Source organism: Toxotes jaculatrix, chromosome 18 (genome assembly GCF_017976425.1).
Source record: "Toxotes jaculatrix isolate fToxJac2 chromosome 18, fToxJac2.pri, whole genome shotgun sequence".
NCBI classification, from domain to species: domain Eukaryota; kingdom Metazoa; phylum Chordata; class Actinopteri; family Toxotidae; genus Toxotes; species Toxotes jaculatrix.
In genome coordinates, this window is record NC_054411.1 from 6976418 (window position 1) to 6995314 (window position 18897).

General features: G+C 41.8%; 2 protein-coding genes across 4 annotated transcripts; one reads left to right on the forward strand and one right to left on the reverse strand.

The window, feature by feature from the left end:
- Nucleotides 1-847: 847 nt before the first annotated feature.
- On the forward strand, nucleotides 848-15989 carry mrtfbb (myocardin related transcription factor Bb). 3 transcript variants are annotated; one of them, XM_041062597.1, is made up of 14 exons: nucleotides 848-1071; nucleotides 4007-4072; nucleotides 7201-7256; nucleotides 7371-7446; nucleotides 7680-7841; nucleotides 8276-8457; nucleotides 8928-9074; nucleotides 10007-10254; nucleotides 10628-10760; nucleotides 10872-11798; nucleotides 12616-12717; nucleotides 12921-13052; nucleotides 13152-13212; nucleotides 13324-15989. In XM_041062597.1, exons 1-14 carry the CDS (start codon nucleotides 972-974, stop codon nucleotides 13785-13787), a joined length of 2856 nt encoding a protein of 951 aa, XP_040918531.1. In that variant the 5' UTR covers nucleotides 848-971; the 3' UTR covers nucleotides 13788-15989. The 3 variants fall into 3 exon arrangements, with proteins under 3 accessions (XP_040918531.1, XP_040918529.1, XP_040918532.1); XM_041062595.1 differs by having other exon boundaries at nucleotides 10625-10760; nucleotides 13324-15988; XM_041062598.1 differs by having other exon boundaries at nucleotides 848-1056; nucleotides 10625-10760; nucleotides 13324-15988.
- Nucleotides 15990-16114: 125 nt separating this feature from the next.
- LOC121198441 lies at nucleotides 16115-18809 on the reverse strand. The gene is made up of 6 exons (XM_041062599.1): nucleotides 18778-18809; nucleotides 17747-17905; nucleotides 17439-17570; nucleotides 17263-17355; nucleotides 16619-16766; nucleotides 16115-16486 (listed from the first exon to the last, which is right to left on the reverse strand). The coding sequence occupies exons 2-6, from the start codon at nucleotides 17886-17888 to the stop codon at nucleotides 16378-16380; spliced, it is 624 nt and encodes a 207-aa protein (XP_040918533.1). The 5' UTR covers nucleotides 17889-17905; nucleotides 18778-18809; the 3' UTR covers nucleotides 16115-16377.
- Between the last annotated feature and the right edge of the window lie 88 nt (nucleotides 18810-18897).

Genomic DNA, 18897 nt, shown 5'->3' on the forward strand with positions numbered 1-18897 from the left:
TCACCTTGACACCAGATCCTTTGTGGGAATTGACGCTGCTCTTTAGCTTTGACGTATTTTCTTACCAGCCTTCCTGGATCCACTGAGACGCACGGAACTCACCACAATTTGTGTAATTCCCTTTTATCTCACTTCCTGTTAGTGCATATGTAGTCATGAATGGCATCTAACCACCATTGTGAGCCATGACCAAGCATGTTTTTAGATGAGCCACTGCATTTTTGTTCGTCTTTGTCCCCTGTTCAAATTTTTGCATACCTCTTCAGTTTGGTTTGACGTTTTTTGCATCACATTTTTGGAATGTATTGTCACATACAAGTTGGAATTGCTGGCGATTAGTATAAGAGCTAAGATGACATTGTCATTGCTTGCTATAAATCACTGGTGCCGTAATGGAAAACAACGATGAAAACAATGACTACACATATTAAAACCATTTCATAACTAATCATTAAAAAATGTTTAAAGATAAGCTTCCATGTCCTTAAGGACCCACTGTGTTTGTTCCTGTCATTGTTATTTAGTGCTACAAAAATTATAGAGAAAGAAATCATGGAGATGTGCCCACTCAACACCCAACAGCTTGCTTTTATTGACTATGTATTGGTTACCAGTAAACAGTTTGGTCCCCTGCTGAGTGAAGTTCCTCAAACCAAGATATATAGATTATTAAGAAATATTCAGTAAATAATCAAAAGTTCCCCGGGGTTTCGTGTTATAGTGTGATGATTCCTCTGTGAGCAGAGCAAAGTGACCCAGCGAGGGTTAACATGAGCAGCACTGTGTTCCCTCCTCCTGAAGTTGACTGAGCACTCACACACACTTACACATACACACACTTTCTCCGCTGAGGCCAGCACAGAGCCAGAGAGGAGGGACTGTGTGCAGCTCTGAGAGCCAGCTGTCGTTCGCTCAGAGCTGGGTCTTTTCTCTCCCTGACTGCCCCGTTCTCCACTGGCCCTCATCACTCCATGGGACTCCAGACCTGGCCGCCAAGCAAACCACCACTGTCCTCCATGGCCTGCCTTGATGTGGAGACCCCCTCCATCTGCAGGGGTAAATTCAAATCAGGTGCTTTTCCTTTCTTTTTCGTGTCTAATCTGCATTTTGCATCTTTCATTGTTTTCTTTGAATATCAGCATTAAGTTAACTCAGGTTTTTTTTTTTTTTTAATTTACTCTTGTTCGTCGTTACTGATGCTGGCAGCAGTGGCAAGGGGATTGTAGTGACGTAGATACAGCCCAACAGGAAATGACAGGACAACAGTAAAGCTCATCACGATGACTCATGCCAAGCATCGTTCTTGCAAGAGAGACTATTGAGTTCTGATGGATAATAAATCAAACTTGTTCTAAAAAGACAGTCAGAGTCTGTCAGAGAGCGATTTAGGAGAGAAGACGCATCGGTTTATACTGCCTGTGTTTATTCTGGCACTGTGTTAACACATTGTTATGGTTTTCTGTCACACAATATAAGCATGAATTCACCACTGTAATGTAAGTGCACACAATGAGCTTCATTCAAATGAAGTCCATTACAAAGATATGTTGCTGATCAAGATTCAATCGTTATTTGAATATTTGTAATCTTCCCTTTGTGCATTTGTCAGCAGCAAATTCCCAGGCTTCAGTAGTGTGGACTCTTTACTTTAATAAAGCACAGCATAACTGTCTTCTGGTGATAAAAACCAATGGTCACTGGTGTTTAGGTTCTACACTAGATCGTGGTCGACTTACTGTAACATCTGTGAAGTCACCTTTGATGAAAATATTTGCCAAACACCAAAGTGCATTACCTGTGTTAGGTACATGTTGAGACACATGTACCTAACACATCCTGCGAAAGTGATATCAACACGTTTTACTGCTGCAAAACAACACTCCTGTGACAAAAGTGTATAATACTGGATATGTATAGCATGCAGTAATTAAGCAGTCATGGAAGATTTGCATGTGGAACATTTTGTTTAAATTCTTTGTCAACAATTTATTATTCGTGACCTGACTAAATATAACTCTACCTAACTAAACCCTCTATCTAACAAAATCAGCTGCTGCACACACAAATTACTTTTTTAATAAACCAATACAATCTGTATATTCATGGTTTAGTCTGTCTCCAGTTGTAGATGCCCGAATCTTTGCTAAAATTGGATTTTGTTTAAAGTCTTTGGTATTTATAACAGCAAAGTCAACATAACCCAGTGTCAGTCACTTTCTAAACTAAATTCAGTTTTGTCTGGCCGGGGAGTATCTGTAGCCAAACAGTTTTTTTTTTTTTTTTTATTATTTGTTCTGTTTCTTAAGAAAAAAAACAAAAAAGTCAAATAAAATAAAAGGTCTGATGGGAGACCTCCAGGGATGATTTGCTGAGAACAACGTGGGTCTGAGATTAGAGATTACATCAGTAGACAAGGATTTCAGCAGAGTCCTCTCTCCACAACCTCTGTTTACGCTCTGCTGGTGAGCAGGAGAGCGGAGCCAGTTTGCATCACGGAGAGGTTAGCCAGGGTTCAAGTTGAACACAAGATGACACAAAGTGAGGAGGACCCCGGGCATGAGGTGTACCCCCATACTGATGCTCATATTAAACCCTGCATTCTCTTGTGGCGCTGGAAGGCAGCTTTTGATGTTATTGATATGTAGTAATATGCACTCATAAATTTTCATGCCAGTGGCATTCTCTCCAAGTCAAAGTGGATATAAATATTGAGACAAACCAATGGCAATTTTTTACAATCTCCTGGTATGATCTGTCTCAGGCTGACCATAACCCCCCTAGCTTGGGTTTGTAATAGGAAACACAGCAGGCGGGGCAGGCACACTGTGTTCTCTGCCCCGGAGTTGATGGGCTGCTGTGAGAATGGACTCGGCCTCCCACCCTTTGCCTCAGCTCTTGTCACTCTGCGTTCCCTTGCCCACCAGTAGAAGCCCGTGGACGTCCCCTCAGCTCTGCATACAACTGGAGATCCCACCCCCTTAACTACCCCCAAATTTCATGGTTCCCAGGCCTTGTTCTCACAGCTGCCCAGTTTATTTTTGCTAGAGTGAGTCACAGAGGCCTGTTCAGACGCAGCGCCTTTCCCAGGAGAGTTGAGCAGGTCTGTTGAGTGTGTGTGAGTCTGTTTGTGTGTGTGTGTGTTTGTGAGTGAGTGGGAGTAGCTGTTTCCCCCGAGCCACTGAGTAGATGTAGTTAAGCCGGTTTCACTTCACAGCGGTGGTGATGATAAGGGCCTCATGTACCTCACACCGCCGCCTCATTCATCGCCGTCGCCCATCACCTTACTCTTTAGACTGTCTTTCCTGCATGAAGCGGTGTTATTCTACTGAAATAACACGTCCACGCTCACTTGTTTATAAATGTTTAAACTGGGATCTTACTACAGTTTATATAGATGGGGAAACAACTCTGTTGTGGGGCCTACATGCAAGACTCAACAATTCCTGATGGAAGATAGTCATGCCTTTGATGTTTCACAGAAACATAACTGATCACAGCTTATCCATCCTAAGCAAGATTACGTTTTATAAACAAGCTATTAAATAGACACGACTCACTTGGCCCCCTGTGGCGTCATGACCATCTCCAGTTTTGCTCATTATAGTGACTACAGCTCTACCATTAATCCCTCTTTTATCTGTTTGTATTCTGTACTGTTGTTACTCTGTTTGATTCCTAAATACGTTTGCATCCCACACAGAGATACTGACAGTGAAGGCTCTCGGCCAATCGCATTTGAGTCTAACTGTTGTAAAATATGCTGTACCTTTAACAACCCCAGTTAAAACCATACAGGAAGTGAATAGGATGTCTGTGGTGGTGGACAGGCTTTACTGTTGGGCCGTTGGTGTAGCATGTTGACTGAGAAATAATAAGTACTTTGTTTTATTTGAAGTCTGGCAGGTTTCACAGTTTAAAGCCAGAGATGACTGTTAGTTGACGCAGCGGAGTTGGCTCTGAATGGCAAAAGTTCAACTCTGACCTCTGTGTCTCTGCACTCTCACAGTCCTCCAGCTCTGTCTGCAGCAGAGGAGAACTCGTGAGCAGCTTGTGGAGCAAGGCATCATGCCACGTGAGTATTCACATCACACATGAGCAAAACTCTTACCTTACACTCTGAGAAATTGAGGTTAATTGACAGCCACCTACAGTAGGACTGTTAGGGCAGCCACAAAGAAGGAAACCCAATATGTCCTGAGGTTCTCAGTTTCAACGAGTCTTGTAAATGGCATAATGACATTATCTGAATCTCAATATCGGAGATGAATTCTAGTTTTTAATGATTTTAAAGTCTTTTTAACTGATCTGCAGTTCGGCATTAGTCTTGAACTTGTTGGGCCTGATTCCAGCAGTTTGAGCCGTGATTATCACTCAGGGCTCGTGTTCACTGTGTAGTATGTTTAGTGAGCAAAATGCATCGTTCCCTCTCAGTGAAAAGATCGCAGTCTCAGGAACCACTGACTTTTTGATTTTTATTTTTTTTTTGCCATTTTTTGGCAATCTTTTCAGATTGTGTTCTGCTACTCATATATTAATTCCCACGGATATAGTCTGCTGACATGCTTATATAGTTGTTATTCATATTTTTTGCTATAATTTAGTTTTATTCTTTAATTTATTAATTTTTTGTCCACAATTTTTGTTTTGTTTCAGGAAGTTGATTCAAGTAGATTGTTTCTTTTCAACAAATCGCTCACAAACAACACTACATTAGAGATTTATTCTACTCCTATTAATAGTCGGATCATCATGCTTGTGTAAACATAACCAATGATGAAAATGACTCAAAGATTAAAAACAGATAATCCACCAAGCAGCACACCACTGCCAAACTAGAAAGGAATAGCTCCTGCTCTAATACCGTCCACATTCGTCCTTTGATGTGACAAAAGTGGAGCAGACTCAGTCCCTGTGCTTCTTTCCCTGGGTGAGCATTGTGTTTTAGAGAACACCTAATAAAAGACAAGCTGAATCTGTGACAGAATCATGCTGATAGCTGGAAGGCAGAAAGAGAAAAAGACGTAACTCTTCCTCTCTGTCCTGTTCTCTCTTGAGAAGTCTCCTGCAGTCAGATTTTCACCTCCTCTCTGGCTCCACACAGCCAAATGAGTCAGCGACTGAGCCTTCAGTGGAGGCCAGTCGCCCTCTCTGTGGCCTGGTCAGGCGTGGCCTGCACACAAATCACCCAGGCTATTCTCCACTAAAGCACTCTGCTACTCCCACACTTAGAAGCTTACAGTAGGTATGCGCTGAGGTTTAGGTGACGAGCAGGAATGTTTTGCTTTGCTCCTCTGACACACTCCTCAGAGTGCCCCCCCCGGCCAGTGTCCTTAAAGCAAACAGTGCTCATCATAGCAGAGGTGACTAGTCTGTGAGCCAGACCTTGCCTAAAGCAGCATGAGTTTATTCTGAGAGATCAGAGAGTAACTCTCTGCATGGAACATTCTCCTCTCTGCTTGAATCAGTAAAGCTGACACTTCCTGTTGGACTCCCATGAGCTTCTGTTTATTATTAATGTCACAATCATGCAGAACGAAGACAAAACACATGAAAATAATGATGGAAAAAATAATGACATGAAAAAAGGAAAAAAAAAAAAAATTAATCGAGTTAGTGTGGCAAGTGACTGTTGTCATATCCAAGACAAGTCAGTCAAGTCAAATTTTATTTGTGAGCTTTGTGAGACAGTCCAGGTGACAACATTATTTATTTGTAAACATTAATGAAGAATAAGATCTGGAGAACATCGAGCACCTTCCAGGTGCCTCCAAGAGATAGGACCTGGGCCACATGGCCTCCTCTCCACCATGAACACGTGGAAAGAGGACAGACTACGCAAACATACAAGAGGCAAAACCAAGCACATCATTCACAGGTCTGGGAGAAAGAAACAAACACACAGAGGGAGAGAGAGAAAGGCGAGGAGGAGGCTGGGATTCTTGAAGGATGAAGAGCCAGATCCAGAAGATCCAAAACATCTGGAATGGGGCAGCAACAGTTAGGAGAGAGAGAGAGAGAGAGGTCCCAGGATGGCAGATGGTCCAGCACAAAGAGCCTGAGTGAAAAGAGAGGGCAGGGGGGAGAAAACAGGGGGAGAGAGGGAGAAGGTGGGGGGGCACAGCCTGGATTCTCATGTATTTGGGGGGATAAACAGAGGATTAGAGAGATGCAGTGGTACTAGAAAGTTTACAGTCAGCAGGACAACATGGACTATACTGTATGTACTAGAGACCGACCCGTGGGTAGGAGTATTCAATAAATAAGCTATTAACTCAAAGTTAAGGCATAAAGATGAGTTTTAAATTTGGATTTAAATCCCTCAATGGAGTCAGACAGTCTGATGTCAGCATGGAGATTGGTCCAGGGGAAGGGGGCACGATCGAGGCCCTGCAGACTGCTGACTTCTTTTTTTTTTTTTAATCTCTGGGGACATTCAGGAGCCCTGTATTTTGAGAGCGAAGAGCATGGGATGGAATATAGGGTTTAAGGAGATCAGGCAGATATGAAGAGGCATGCCTTCATCAAAGGCACTTTAAAGTCTGATCTGACATGTATAGGGAGCAAGTAAAAGGAGGTTAGAAGTGGTGTAATGTTGTCAGATTTTCTAGCTTCAGTGTCCTGAAGCATTTGAAGACTTTTAGTACTACTGCGTGGCAGACCTGAAAACAAAACGCCACTGTAATCCAGTCTGGATGGTCTTGGTGATGTCTTTAATGTGCTTATCAAAAGAGAGGGTTGGATCAAATGTAACACCGAGGTTCTTGGCTGTCATGCTTTGAGACACTGTTACTTGTTCAAACTGGTGTGTGTGTCAGGCCGGGCCTGTGACCAGCATCTCAGTTTTATCTGAGCAGAAACTTTTTTTGACATTCAGCTTTTCACAGCAGACAAGCAGGCTTCTATTTTGATCAAGTTAATTCGAGTTAATTCCATGACAGTGTATAATGTGGCAAAAAAGTGAAATATAAAGAGAGAAAAGCAAAGAACAGAGCTAGATGTCCATAATTTTAAAATCTAATTAAAGGTTTTCTGTCACGACAGCAGAAACAGACAAAGGTAAATGGTCTTTGCAAATAGTAAGCAGGAGAAATCGCCTAAATCAGAACTCATTTACTCCAAAGAAGAAGGAACAGTTTGCTAGTGTGTGGAAATACTGTGACTGAGAAAAGTTATGGATGTGGTTTATTCACTTTTTCACAGCTCTGAAAACACCTGCTGCCTTTCATGAGCAGATTCGCAGCCTGGAAAGAGCCAAGGTAAAACATCAGTTACTGTCATCAGCTCTGCGGCTGATCATGATTTTGTTAATCTGCATCTAAATGATGTCCTCATGGTAAGAATAATAATAACAAAATGAATTTTCTTAACAGACTGGGAACTTCTTAAAGCACAAACTCTGCAGCAGACCTGAGCGATCTGAACTGGTCCGTATGCACATCCTACAAGGTAATCCTCCTCCTGTGTGTTCTTACTGGTTTATAGCATCTAGATAAGAGAGATGAATAAGCTGGTTATTCATCTGTCTGTATTTACTGCCTGTTTTGTTTTACAAAGTTATAACCAGATAAAGGTCTTTGTGAGGTCTGGATGAAGCTGCTGTGAGTCACCCTGACAAAACAGTGAAGAGGCTGACTGATGCTGGCCAGATCATAGCTAATGATCCTCCGTGTCTTTATCAGAGACGCAGGCCGAACCCTCCCTGCAGGCCACACAGATGAGGCTGAAGAGGGCCAGACTGGCTGACGATCTCAACGAGAAGATAGCCCAGCGACCTGGACCCATGGAGCTGGTGGAGAAAAACATCCTGCCTGTGGACTCTGCTGTCGAAGAGGTCATCAATGGTAGATACTTATCAACACTATTATATCCTCACTGTTACAAGACCTGAGCCATTGAAAGTGTTTTGTTTAAGCCCACTTTGGTGCCACACTCACCACCAACAGTTCACCACTTACAGTGACACCCAGAAAGTCAACACAAGCCAGCACTGCAGCATATCAGGTACATTTTAGCCATTGTTAATGTTATTACACCTGTGTAGTACCTGTGTCTGTGAGTTTGACAGTTACCCAGTGATGGGCAGCGTATCTGACATGATCTGCCACAGAGAAGTTAGCCAAGTTTTCCTTTTTCAGTCATAAAAGGTATACAGTACATGAACAGACAGCACAAATTTCAATACTGCTAAAAACTAATGCTTTTTTTTTTCAGTTTTGACTTATCCTTTAAATCATTTATAAGTGGTCCTCGTTTATGTTTGATGTTGGCTTCATAGGTGATAAAGCAAAATCCTCTAAGACACCAGATGTTTACAACTTCGATGAGGACAGCAGTGATGCCTTATCACCAGAGCATCCGTCCAGCCAGGAAACTCCAAGCCCCTCTTTGGCTTCTCTAAGGGAGTCTGGAAAAACTGAGGCCACCTCATCCTCCTCTCAATTAAACTCTCCCACACAGGTAAACCACTACCTTTCATCTTTAAAACACGAACTGTCCATGTCAGCAAATAAACTTCATCATTCTTCACAAGTTTTCTAATCTATAGTCTTAAGATTATAAGAAACCTTTCATTTTAAGGAAGGTTAGACACTGCATTTGAACCTGGTAAACTTAAGATTCCATTGGTACAATTTTTCACTTATGAGAAAAATAATATTTGGAGACCTAAGTTACTGCATGCACACACAGTGTACTAACCGTGTATAATGTATTTTTTATTTTCATTTTGTATTATTTTCATAATTTGTTGAAACATATCGTGCTCATTTTTTATTTTCTGACCATTTATCAACCTGTTTATACTGTTCCCTCTGAGGTGCTTTTCGTGTCCTGCGTGGGATGATGATTAACAGGCGTAACGGCTTCACTGTTCTTACTGAGCGGCTCATGTGAGTTTTTTTTTTTTTCTCTGTCTCTTCTTTTTTCAGCACTCCCCACCACCTCACTCACAGACCACATCAGATTTAGTCAACCTCGTCTCTACCAGTGAGCAACAAAGCAACCCACAAGCATCTACACCTCAGCCAGTCACCACTGTTGTTCCCAGTATGACACCAGGGCCAGTTCTCGTGAAGGTGAGCTGAGTTTTTTTGTTTTTTTGTTTTTTTTTGTTAACAGCTCCAAGTTTGGCCAAAGTCATTTCAAAGCCTTCCTGAACTTAAGTAGCAGGACGAGTTAATTTAAATTCTAACCGTCTGACATGAAAGTGACCTCTGTTCCTCTGCGCTCTGTCTCTCTGATTTATTGACTGTGTTTTTTTTTGTTTTCTTTGGAAATGTGATGATAGCTACAATGTCAGAAGACACAGAGTCTGTGTTTTGTCATTCTCAAAGTCACATCAGTTTAGGGGGTGAACTCAATGTCAGCATTCAGCCAAGTAAAATGCAGTTCAAAGAACAACAGGGTTTAAAAGTCATTTCACAAATCCTTGGTCTTAAATCTGTGCCAGCCACAGTTTGTCTTCAATTAGGGTCAAATGACAGACTGGCCTTCCTCATTCAAGCTGTGTAAATTCTAAGCCAAAAATCAAAGGACGGGGGTGAAGCAATAACTTGTGCATTTATCATAATCCAGTTATCCTCTGAGCATAAGATGAACTCTCCCTCCCTTGGAATACGATAGGGGAATGAATCTGACAAATTGGAGGGTGTGTGCTTGCTTAACCCAGCTTGAGTTTCTGGTTTCATAGTTAGAACCTGCTGCTCTTATGCCAAGCCATTTTCATGTGTATCCTGTAATTGCAGGTGGTAAAACAATAAGAGTCACATTTCCACTACCCATTTCCTCATCCTGCAGTTCTCATCGGGTGTCAGAACAATGTTCCACCTCAGCGCTTCAAGCTATAAAAATCCAGTATCAGTTCCAAGTCTTGCAGTGTTGGTACTGGCAATGCTAACTGTATTCCCTGATAAACTGGACTGAGATCAGTCACAGAGATCAAATATCCTCCAGATGGCCCTCTCAAGGTTTTACATGCCCATTTTCTTTGTTGTGTTGTGCTCTGCAGCAAAGCCTGCCCAAGCTACCTGGCGATAAAAGCCGCAGCAAAAAGAGCAAAGAGCCCAAACCTTGGGTGAAAAAGCTGAAGTACCACCAGTACATTCCCCCAGACCAGAAGCAGGAGCTCAGTGAAGTGCCAATGGACTCTGCTTATGCCCGCCTCCTGCAGCAGCAGCAGCAGTTCCTACAGCTCCAGATCTTAAGCCAGCAACAGCAGCAATACAACTACCAGGCTGTCCTGCCGGCCACAGTCAAGTATGTCTTCATTCAGCAGCACAAACATTCCTTTTACACAGCCAGAGATAGGATTTTGCTCTCCCACAGCCTACCCTTATGTGTATAGGCTTATACTTGAGCTTGTTGCTGTCCATTGATGGGTTCATTAGTCATTAGTGCAGATAAAACCCTAAACTGCAAATGTTGCTTCCTTCCACTTCTAATTTTCTTCTCACACCTGATTTTAGAGAATTGTGAAGCTCACTGCCACAACTGTTAGACCACAGCTGCTGTTTGTCTCAAATACTTTACATTTCCTGCCCATGGTTTCCTGCACAGAAGCACTTAATTGTGAAAAATGGATAACAGTTCAGATTCTGTACTCCCCTTTTCTTCCATCGTATTACAGCAGATCAGCCACTGAGGTACAAACCAGCTGTTCCAGTGTTCTGAGTGGAAACACTGCGTCTGCCCCTGTACAGCCCCGCCACACTCAGAAGAACCGCAGGCCGGATCATTTACCAGCTAATCTGGATGAGATGAAGGTGACACATTGCTGCCTGCACACAGTCTCACTATATGCAGCTCATGCATTCTGCAGAAGAGCCCAAACAACATTTTGAGAGATATTCTATAATAATTTGTTATGTTTACAGGTTGCTGAGCTTAAAATGGAACTAAAACGCAGATCTCTGCCTGTTTCTGGGACTAAGACAGACCTAATAGAGAGGCTAAAGTTGTATCAGGAGACTTCTGCCATCCAGACTCCTGCTGCTGCGGAAACAGCAGCCTCACAGTCTGAAAACATAAAGTTAACCCCACCTGTGTCCCCTATAGCGTCAAAAGTGTCCAGTCTGGGCATAGAGGACAGTAGTGTGGCAGACAGTCCAGCAAATCTTTCGGGTGCTCTGTCTCCGACTTACACTGTTCCCCTCATGAGCTCCCCTCAGAGAGCTCCACTGGAGGAGTTTCCTACAGAGACAAGGTCCTGTGAGAAGGACTCTGCCAGGGACAAAGTTTTGCATGAGAAGGACTCAGAAAAGGACAAACGTCTGCATGAGAAGGAGCGTCAGATTAAGGAGCTGATGAGGAAGCTGGAGCAGGAGCAAAGGCTGGTGGAGGAACTGAAGATGCAACTGGAGGTGGAGAAGAGGAGTCAGCAGGGGGATTCTCCACCTCAGCTCAGCCCTCTTGCTCCCACCCAGGTCAAAGAGGAAAACAGGTCCCCCTTAAACTGCTCTGCGTCCTGTAGCTCTCCTGGGCTGCCAGTGTTGGTCAAACAGGAGGAGGCTGCAGATCAAAGCCAATTAGCTCCTCCAAACCAATTCATCATCAGCCATCAGACCATCAAGCAGGCTGAAACCCTGCAGTCTGTCCAGGCCGGAGCACAGATCCTCCTGCCTGCGTCCCTTCCTGCTTCAGCAGTCACTATCCAGCTCCCAGCCAACTGCATCAAATTACATACTACTGTGAGCAGTGCAGCCCCAGGCCTCATCCAGACCTCTGGACAGGTGCCACAGAAAATAGAGGCCTCAGCAGCATTACAACAGCAATGCAGCACTCACTCTCAGCCACTGACAAAGGTAAGAAAACACACCGATGCTTGCGCAGGCTGCACCGGTCTGTCTCCTTATTAGTCATCACTGTCAGCTGTGATTTTGTGGTAGTTTTGGATTCCTTTAAAATGTACAAACATGAATTTTATGTGATCACTGAAACGTGCGCACACCTGAAATCATAAATTCTGTTTTCTGTGCAGTAAATTCTCCTTCAGTCGCACATCATGGATGCAGTGCAAAGTTTTTGATGGCACTTCCTCACATATCACATATCATGTGTTTTTCTCTCTAACAATCAATTACGCTCTACCATGGGTAATACATCTTCCTTGTTGCCACGGTAATAACAGGACTCAGCTGAGTGGTGAAATCTTCTTTTCAAAGCAAAAAAGCAGGCCTGTGGAAACATGGGCTACTGGAGCAGGTGATGAGTGAGGGCTGACCGTGGTGCCCTCGCTGCCCTCTGTCGTCCCTCTGCTCTGAGCCCAACATGCAGCCAGAATTAGCGACAGAAACCGCAGCTCAACACAAACACAGCACTCACGGGTTACTCTGCATTGCACTGCAAACAGTGGGCTGAAATGTGGTGATACCTCAGCCGAAGAGTCCCCAAGCAATTCAATTTAAATTATTTTGCCTTAAAGCTGGTGATCCAGATCAATCTTCTTTTCCACAATTCCCCGCTACAGCCCTGATGCTCTGCAGCTTGGTTACGTAAACAGAAGTAACTCCCACGGAAAGTGTGTGTTGCAATGCAATACTTTTCCATACAAGCAGCAGAAAGCATTAACGCATTCATTAATGCATGCCTCCATGCTGACTTGTCTGAAATCCTCTGCAGACATGGAGGATGGATTCCACAGCACAAAGCTTGCTCAACACATTCCCAGCGGGTGGATGTCCTGCAGGAGCTGCCGCTAACCAGCCTATCCCTAGGAATAAGGTAGAGGATGATCCTTTAGTCTCTTCTTCTTTCCCTTTATTTTTTCATTTCCTGTAAAGCACTTTGCAACTACTGTTTAGAAAAGTGCTGAGCCCTGGTTTATTTACTTATTTGTACAATGTGAACTTGATTTGGATGATGGTTTGTATCAGATGTATCTTGTCATTTGGTGTAAGGGACTGTTGTCTTTTCCTGCCAAACAGTCCCCCAGTCCCAGCCAATCAGCGTTGATCTTACAGCAGCCAACGTTCCCAAACCATGCGTCAAAGTGTAAAGATCCACCCCGCTATGAGGATGCAGTTAAACAGACACGCAGCATGCTAAGTGCTGTCCAGGTGAGAAATGAATTAACAGTGAAATGCATTGTTTAGTACAGTATATAAAGTAGTTACTACATTGTACTGAAACATATGCTGATTATTATTTCTCTGCAGAGTCCCTCTGCAGCTAGCCAGCAGATGGATGACCTTTTTGATGTGTTGATTGAGAGCGGTGGTGAGAAATACATTACTTTTTTTAACTGGTAACTTAGTACGCGATAATATATATATTTTTTTTTTTGAATTTTCACTCTTTATGTTCTGCACTTGTTTTTTGTTTTTTCAGAGATCTCCCCCTTCATCAGACAGGATCCCCCCAGCCAGAACAAGCCTCTCGCTGTGACAGCCAGCGTAACCACCCTTCCCATCAACACAGTTTTATCCCGCCCTCCTCCCATGATACAAGTGGCCCAGCTGCCTTCTACGCCCCTTAAACCCTCAACCAGCTTGGCGGTGCTGACCTCTGACACCCAGCTGGACTCCCTCCTGGACTGCACGCTAGGTGCTGACGCTGAGCCACAAACACTGAAACTGATGGAGGAGTTACACTCACCTATTGTCACCATGGAAGTGGACTTTAATGACAGCACACCACCCTCTGCTTTGACCTTGCACAACACTCACATGGACAATATGGATTGGCTGGACCTTACCTTGTCTGTGCCAGCAGAGGGGATCAACCCTTTGGACATGTCAACACCAGTGGGTGTCTTCTCTTCTGACTTCCTGGACTCTCATGAACTGTGTTGATGGAAATGAGGTAATCTGAGGTAATCAGTGCGTAACTGTGTGTTATCAATATAAGGCATATTAATCAACATATTACTTGTATCTAATCATTATACTGCATATTATTTGTAACCAAACAGTAGATTTGCTCATGTAATTGTGCATAGAAGGGTAGAGAAAAGGAAGTCATTTGGACTAGGAGATGCTGGAAAATGCAGATGCAATGGAAGTTGCCATTTTTTGCGAAAACGCAAGTAGAGAGAGACACTTTTAATGGTAACTGAACTGCAGGAGAAGCTTTGCAGAGGTGTGAGAGAAGACCTTTATGCAACTGAAGCAACACACTAGCCATTTTTAAGTATCACCTTGATCAGAGCTTCCCACATGCATGTATTGACCAGTCAGTCCCAGCCCATCCCACTAGGAGGAGTGCAGTATTGGAGGAGGTTATGGAGTTTCAAAAGCGCAGGCCAGCAACTCTTGTTGCTCTGTGTTCTGAATCCAGACCTTTCGTATGTCAGATTTGTGCTTCGTTCTCTCTGTTATCCGAAGAATAAATGATTGTCTTTATGGAGTCACATCCATCTGTGTTTATGAGCTCGGCTCCCTCAAATCTATTAGTGGATGTTTTTCAAACATTACTGAAAATGGAAGAAATCCACAGAAACTGCTCTTCAGCTACGACTGAGTGGTTTCAGGTGAATTCTTACACCTTTCAGGCCATTTCAAAAAAAGATTGAGGAATGATTCTGTTTCCATGTGAGAATAAGAGCTGTTGGAGGTTTGGGCAGCTCTATTATGTGTTTTGGACAGATAAATCAGTTCAATAATAATCTGATCATGCAGTGTTGATTTAATAGTCGCTACATTGATTCCTTTGCAGTCTTTCAACCCTCTGAGTATTTTGGGAGACTGAAATAACATAAGACTGGTACTGGCAGTTTGAACTGACAGGCGAAGTAGCTTTTAAGCCTTCGATCTTCAGTTATATCACTGGTTTGTTATCACTTTCCTCTCATGTTTGGCCTGTTTGTCCTCCGATCTTCATGAATGTACATTATTGTGTTGGCTGTGGTAATAGTAAAAACACACTGCTAAATATCAAGCATTTCTGAGAGAAGTTCTTGTAGTCTGCAGATCACTCAAATCTTGTTTTACCACCCTGAGTGTTGAGGATGACTCTGCAATGTATCTCCAGTGAGCATCTGTACACTTTCTATAATATTGCAAGACCAGTAGTCCTATACGTTTCTTCACTTATAGTTATGGGCAACAGACACAAGAGTGATCTGCTGTGCTCTGTCAAGACTGTATCCAAATAAATGATGATAGATTGACATTGGAACATCATCCACTGCTTTAAAGTCTGGCAAACCGACTCTTACAGGGCGAAAATTATTGAATTGAGGTCAACTTGATTTTTGGTAAGGTATTTTATTCAATATAAACAGTTAACACGGCAGGCCATACTAGACCATCATCCCTGTGCATAGCATTACAGAGTAACAGCAAACAGACAGAAACAACCTACTGAAAAATAACAGTATTCATAAGTATGATCCAGTGTGCATTTTTGTTTTACACAAATGTTTACACTGAAAAAAACCTTAATGCTTTACAGCTGATTTGTGTCGTAGTGACATCTGCTGGCCACATCTGGTTTTCTTTTTTTAGCAAATTGCTAAAGATGTCTTCTGGTATGAAGGAAATAAAATCCAGTGTCAAAGAAACCAGCAGGATACACTACAGCAGGAGATGTGTCTTGGCAATTGGGCAGCTGTGTTTGAGCCTAACAGACAGACTGTGTTTAGTTGTTGAATTATTAGGGACTCAGTGTCTGCCTCTGCAGGTTATCTGGAGCGTAGCTGACAAACACACCTGAATGTTGAAAGGAGCTGTTGTGAAAAGGACTAATGTGATTGGTGTGATTTTCTTTTCTTCTTTTTTTATAAATCAGTGAATTAATGACTCATTTGACTATTCAAATGTCAGCATTTATGGACCATGAGCTGGAATATTTTGTCTGTGCTAGTATAACTCAACAGCAAGAAGTATTGTAAATGCATAGTTTGTTGTTTTACACACTGTGTATTTATCTTTTATACAAATGTAGCAGCTGTTTTGTAAATACAGAGATTATTTGGGATTTCGCACTCAGCCTATGAGCATCTGCAGTATGCCATTTATGCTTTAGTGCTTGTCATTAAAAAACTATACAAGAAGAGGCTTTAATTTTTGTAACAGTATTCACGAGTATGGCCCAGTGTGCATTTGTGTTTTACCCTCTTTTCCAACGAACAGACTACGATTAGAAGCCTCAACAGAGAATTTTCACACAATGTAAATAATTTCACAGACTTTTTGTACTACAGAATGTGTAAAATTATATAGAAGATATTTTTTTTTAATTCAGAGAAAGGTCACTTTGTGTTAAAAATCTAATATAATACTCATTTACATACAACCATTCTATGGAGGTCAACACCACATGTCCCACCTGACTTGTGCTCCATGAAAAAAAGCATTAGAGAGCCACGCTGCTTCAGTGCTACTTCACTAAGTTGAAGTTGTTCTAGATCTGAGCTTCGTTCTTCCACCGCATGCTCTTCTCTCAGAGCTTCTTAATAGTTTTGATTGATGTCCAGCACTTGGGACATCTGTGTGTGGTAGATTTGAACGTATCGAGGCAGAAGGGAATGAGGCAACAACCAGCCACACACCTGCAAAAGAAGGAACAGGAACCAAATGAAAAAAGAAACATATTCCAGTGGCTGCGCAAAGAAAAAAACAAGGCCCATCAAGGTCTGATTATGTAATAATGCAAATAATACAACAGGTGCATTGATTCATACCCAACCAGAGCTGACATCAAGCACACCAGCCAGGTCACGCTGCTGACAGAGGTAAACGTCTCTGTCGTGATGTACTGCCGACACTCTGGGCACTGTGTCCTGCATGGACTTGGTGGAAGCTTGTCCACGTCCAGAATCACTGCAGGGGCTGTGAAGAGAAGGGATGCAAGACTAGCTATCTCATCAAAAATAAATTAATAAATAAAAATTAACGTATAAGTAATTAAGATAATTAATGTTTTTTTTTTTATTAATTATTATTATTATTAACACTGACAATACAACAAATGAACTGCAAAAATAAATACAAAAAGTGTTTAACGAGTGAATGCACTGGACATGCTGCCCCTTTTTTCTTTTTTGCTGGTGTAGCCGATAGAGGAGTCTAGTGAATGTTAAATAGCACATGGTCATTTTTATCAGGGCCAAAATATTGCTCTGATTTTTTCTTTTTTTCGGATTGAGGTTTTGGGCCTGACAAAGATCCAAAAGTCCCTGCACCGTGTTCTTACTAAATGTGACAGCAGCAAGTGTGATTTTATAAGGAGCTTATTCTTTGCTTTCTGTAATGTATGTTTTGCTGTTTGAAGAGAAAAGCACCAAAGAGAACAGTTAAAATGAGCGTTTGTGCCTCGCTGACTCACCAGGGGCAGTAGGTGGAGCCTCAACATAGAAAATATTTGTACCAGGAGGAGGAAGATCGGCCTCAATCTTCTGATTGGAGCTGAACTTAACCTCTAGCAAAGAAGAAAAAAAAAGGCTGGTTACAAGACCAAAATACGATGGAGCTAATGATTTGCTGCAGTAAACTCTGACCCACCTTTTATGCTGTTCTTATTGTTGGCACTGAGGAAGGTGTCGCGCCTTTTTTGGAGTTCAGCCCTCCTCTCAGTCAGTTGTTTCAGTTTTTCATCAATGCTGTCAATCTCATCCTGATTTTTGGCTGATTGCTCTGACAGAAAAATAAAAAGCACACTCATACATACAAGGCCACAGAGGCGCTAGGGAGTAACTATTTTTGGTGTGCAATTTGTGAAAGACTTGGCTACTTTATTTATCTATCTACTTTATATATCAAGTGCCAAATATCTGTCACATTTTTGATTAGAAATTTCTTTCATATGTCACCTGTTTGTCCAAATTCAGCACGATTCCTTAATTCCTGAAATATGCACAGAATTTTTTTCCTCTCCAGAAGTTGTTGCCTTTTGAGCGAAAGATGGTTCAGCTCTGTAGAGATCTTCTTCAGATCGCTGTCTGAAGACGTCATGATGAAAGCTGAAAAGACTGAACAGAGGAACTGTTGGATTGTTTTTAGCCAAGGTCTGTTTTAGAGTCTTTACTGTATTACTGTTTGCTTGTTTGGTGTCTAAAATACTGTGTCAGAAGTGCATTTATGCTTTTTGTTTATAGGATGGAAGCACAGTGAAACCGCAGAAGAAAACTGGATTTAATATGTTTAAATGTTAAAATTAGATAAATGTTCCTCTGTGACCACATTTATTTTTCTTCTTTTGATTAACATTCTTCTTGTACTTCTTCTTGTTCTTGTAATCTTTTAATTCATATCACGAAAATCTATTGACAGGTAACATTTGCATATTTCTCTGAACCAGCAACACATTTCAGGATTCAAAAAAAGATGGCAAAGGAGGTATTGAAAAAGCATACTGTCATGATGCCTTCTGTGTTGCATGTAAATTATTGGAATTACACGATGGAAGTCTACAGGTCGTTTGCAATAACCATGACTTTACATTAGATAAACTAGTGAAAGGTCATCAAAGATTGACTGAATGAAAAACTCACACTCACTGTTCACTTTACCAAGTCCTAGATTATTTTTTTTTTTTTAATCAATTTGGTTGGTTCTAAAATGAGCTTGAGTCTGATTCGATTTTTGAAAATGTTGAGCCAGCAAAAGAACCAAAACAATAATTTAAACTTGTAGATAAAATGCTGGAATTAATTTTCAAAGCAAAATTTACATAACGTGAATCTCAAGTCCAGAGTGTGTAACTGTACTGTACAAACTACTACACTGTTAGAAGTTAAAACATTACTCAAACATCTCAGCTAATAATTTCATAATGTCTCTTAATGTCTTTAACCGTATTAAAGAGAAAATTATTATATTAAAGAAAAAGGGTGTGTATTACCTAATTTCCTGAACTGCTCCCAGTGTATCCTGTACAGGTAACATTCAAACTAGATAAACAAGGGCATGTAGTGTACACTTCTATCAGGAAATATTCAAATCATCTGGTTACATTTACAAC

Excerpts from the sequence above, each read along its gene's own strand:
- LOC121198441 (XM_041062599.1), bottom strand. The coding sequence starts at position 17,888 with ATGACGTCTTCAGACAGCGATCTGAAGAAGATCTCTACAGAGCTGAAC. Across the intron at positions 17,571-17,746 it reads TGCTGAATTTGGACAAACAG|AGCAATCAGCCAAAAATCAG; the intron begins GTGACATATGAA and ends TTTTTCTGTCAG. Across the intron at positions 17,356-17,438 it reads CAATAAGAACAGCATAAAAG|AGGTTAAGTTCAGCTCCAAT; the intron begins GTGGGTCAGAGT and ends CTTCTTTGCTAG.
- mrtfbb (XM_041062595.1), top strand. The coding sequence starts at position 972 with ATGGGACTCCAGACCTGGCCGCCAAGCAAACCACCACTGTCCTCCATG. Across the intron at positions 7,447-7,679 it reads CCGTATGCACATCCTACAAG|AGACGCAGGCCGAACCCTCC; the intron begins GTAATCCTCCTC and ends TGTCTTTATCAG. Across the intron at positions 12,718-12,920 it reads AGCCTATCCCTAGGAATAAG|TCCCCCAGTCCCAGCCAATC; the intron begins GTAGAGGATGAT and ends CCTGCCAAACAG.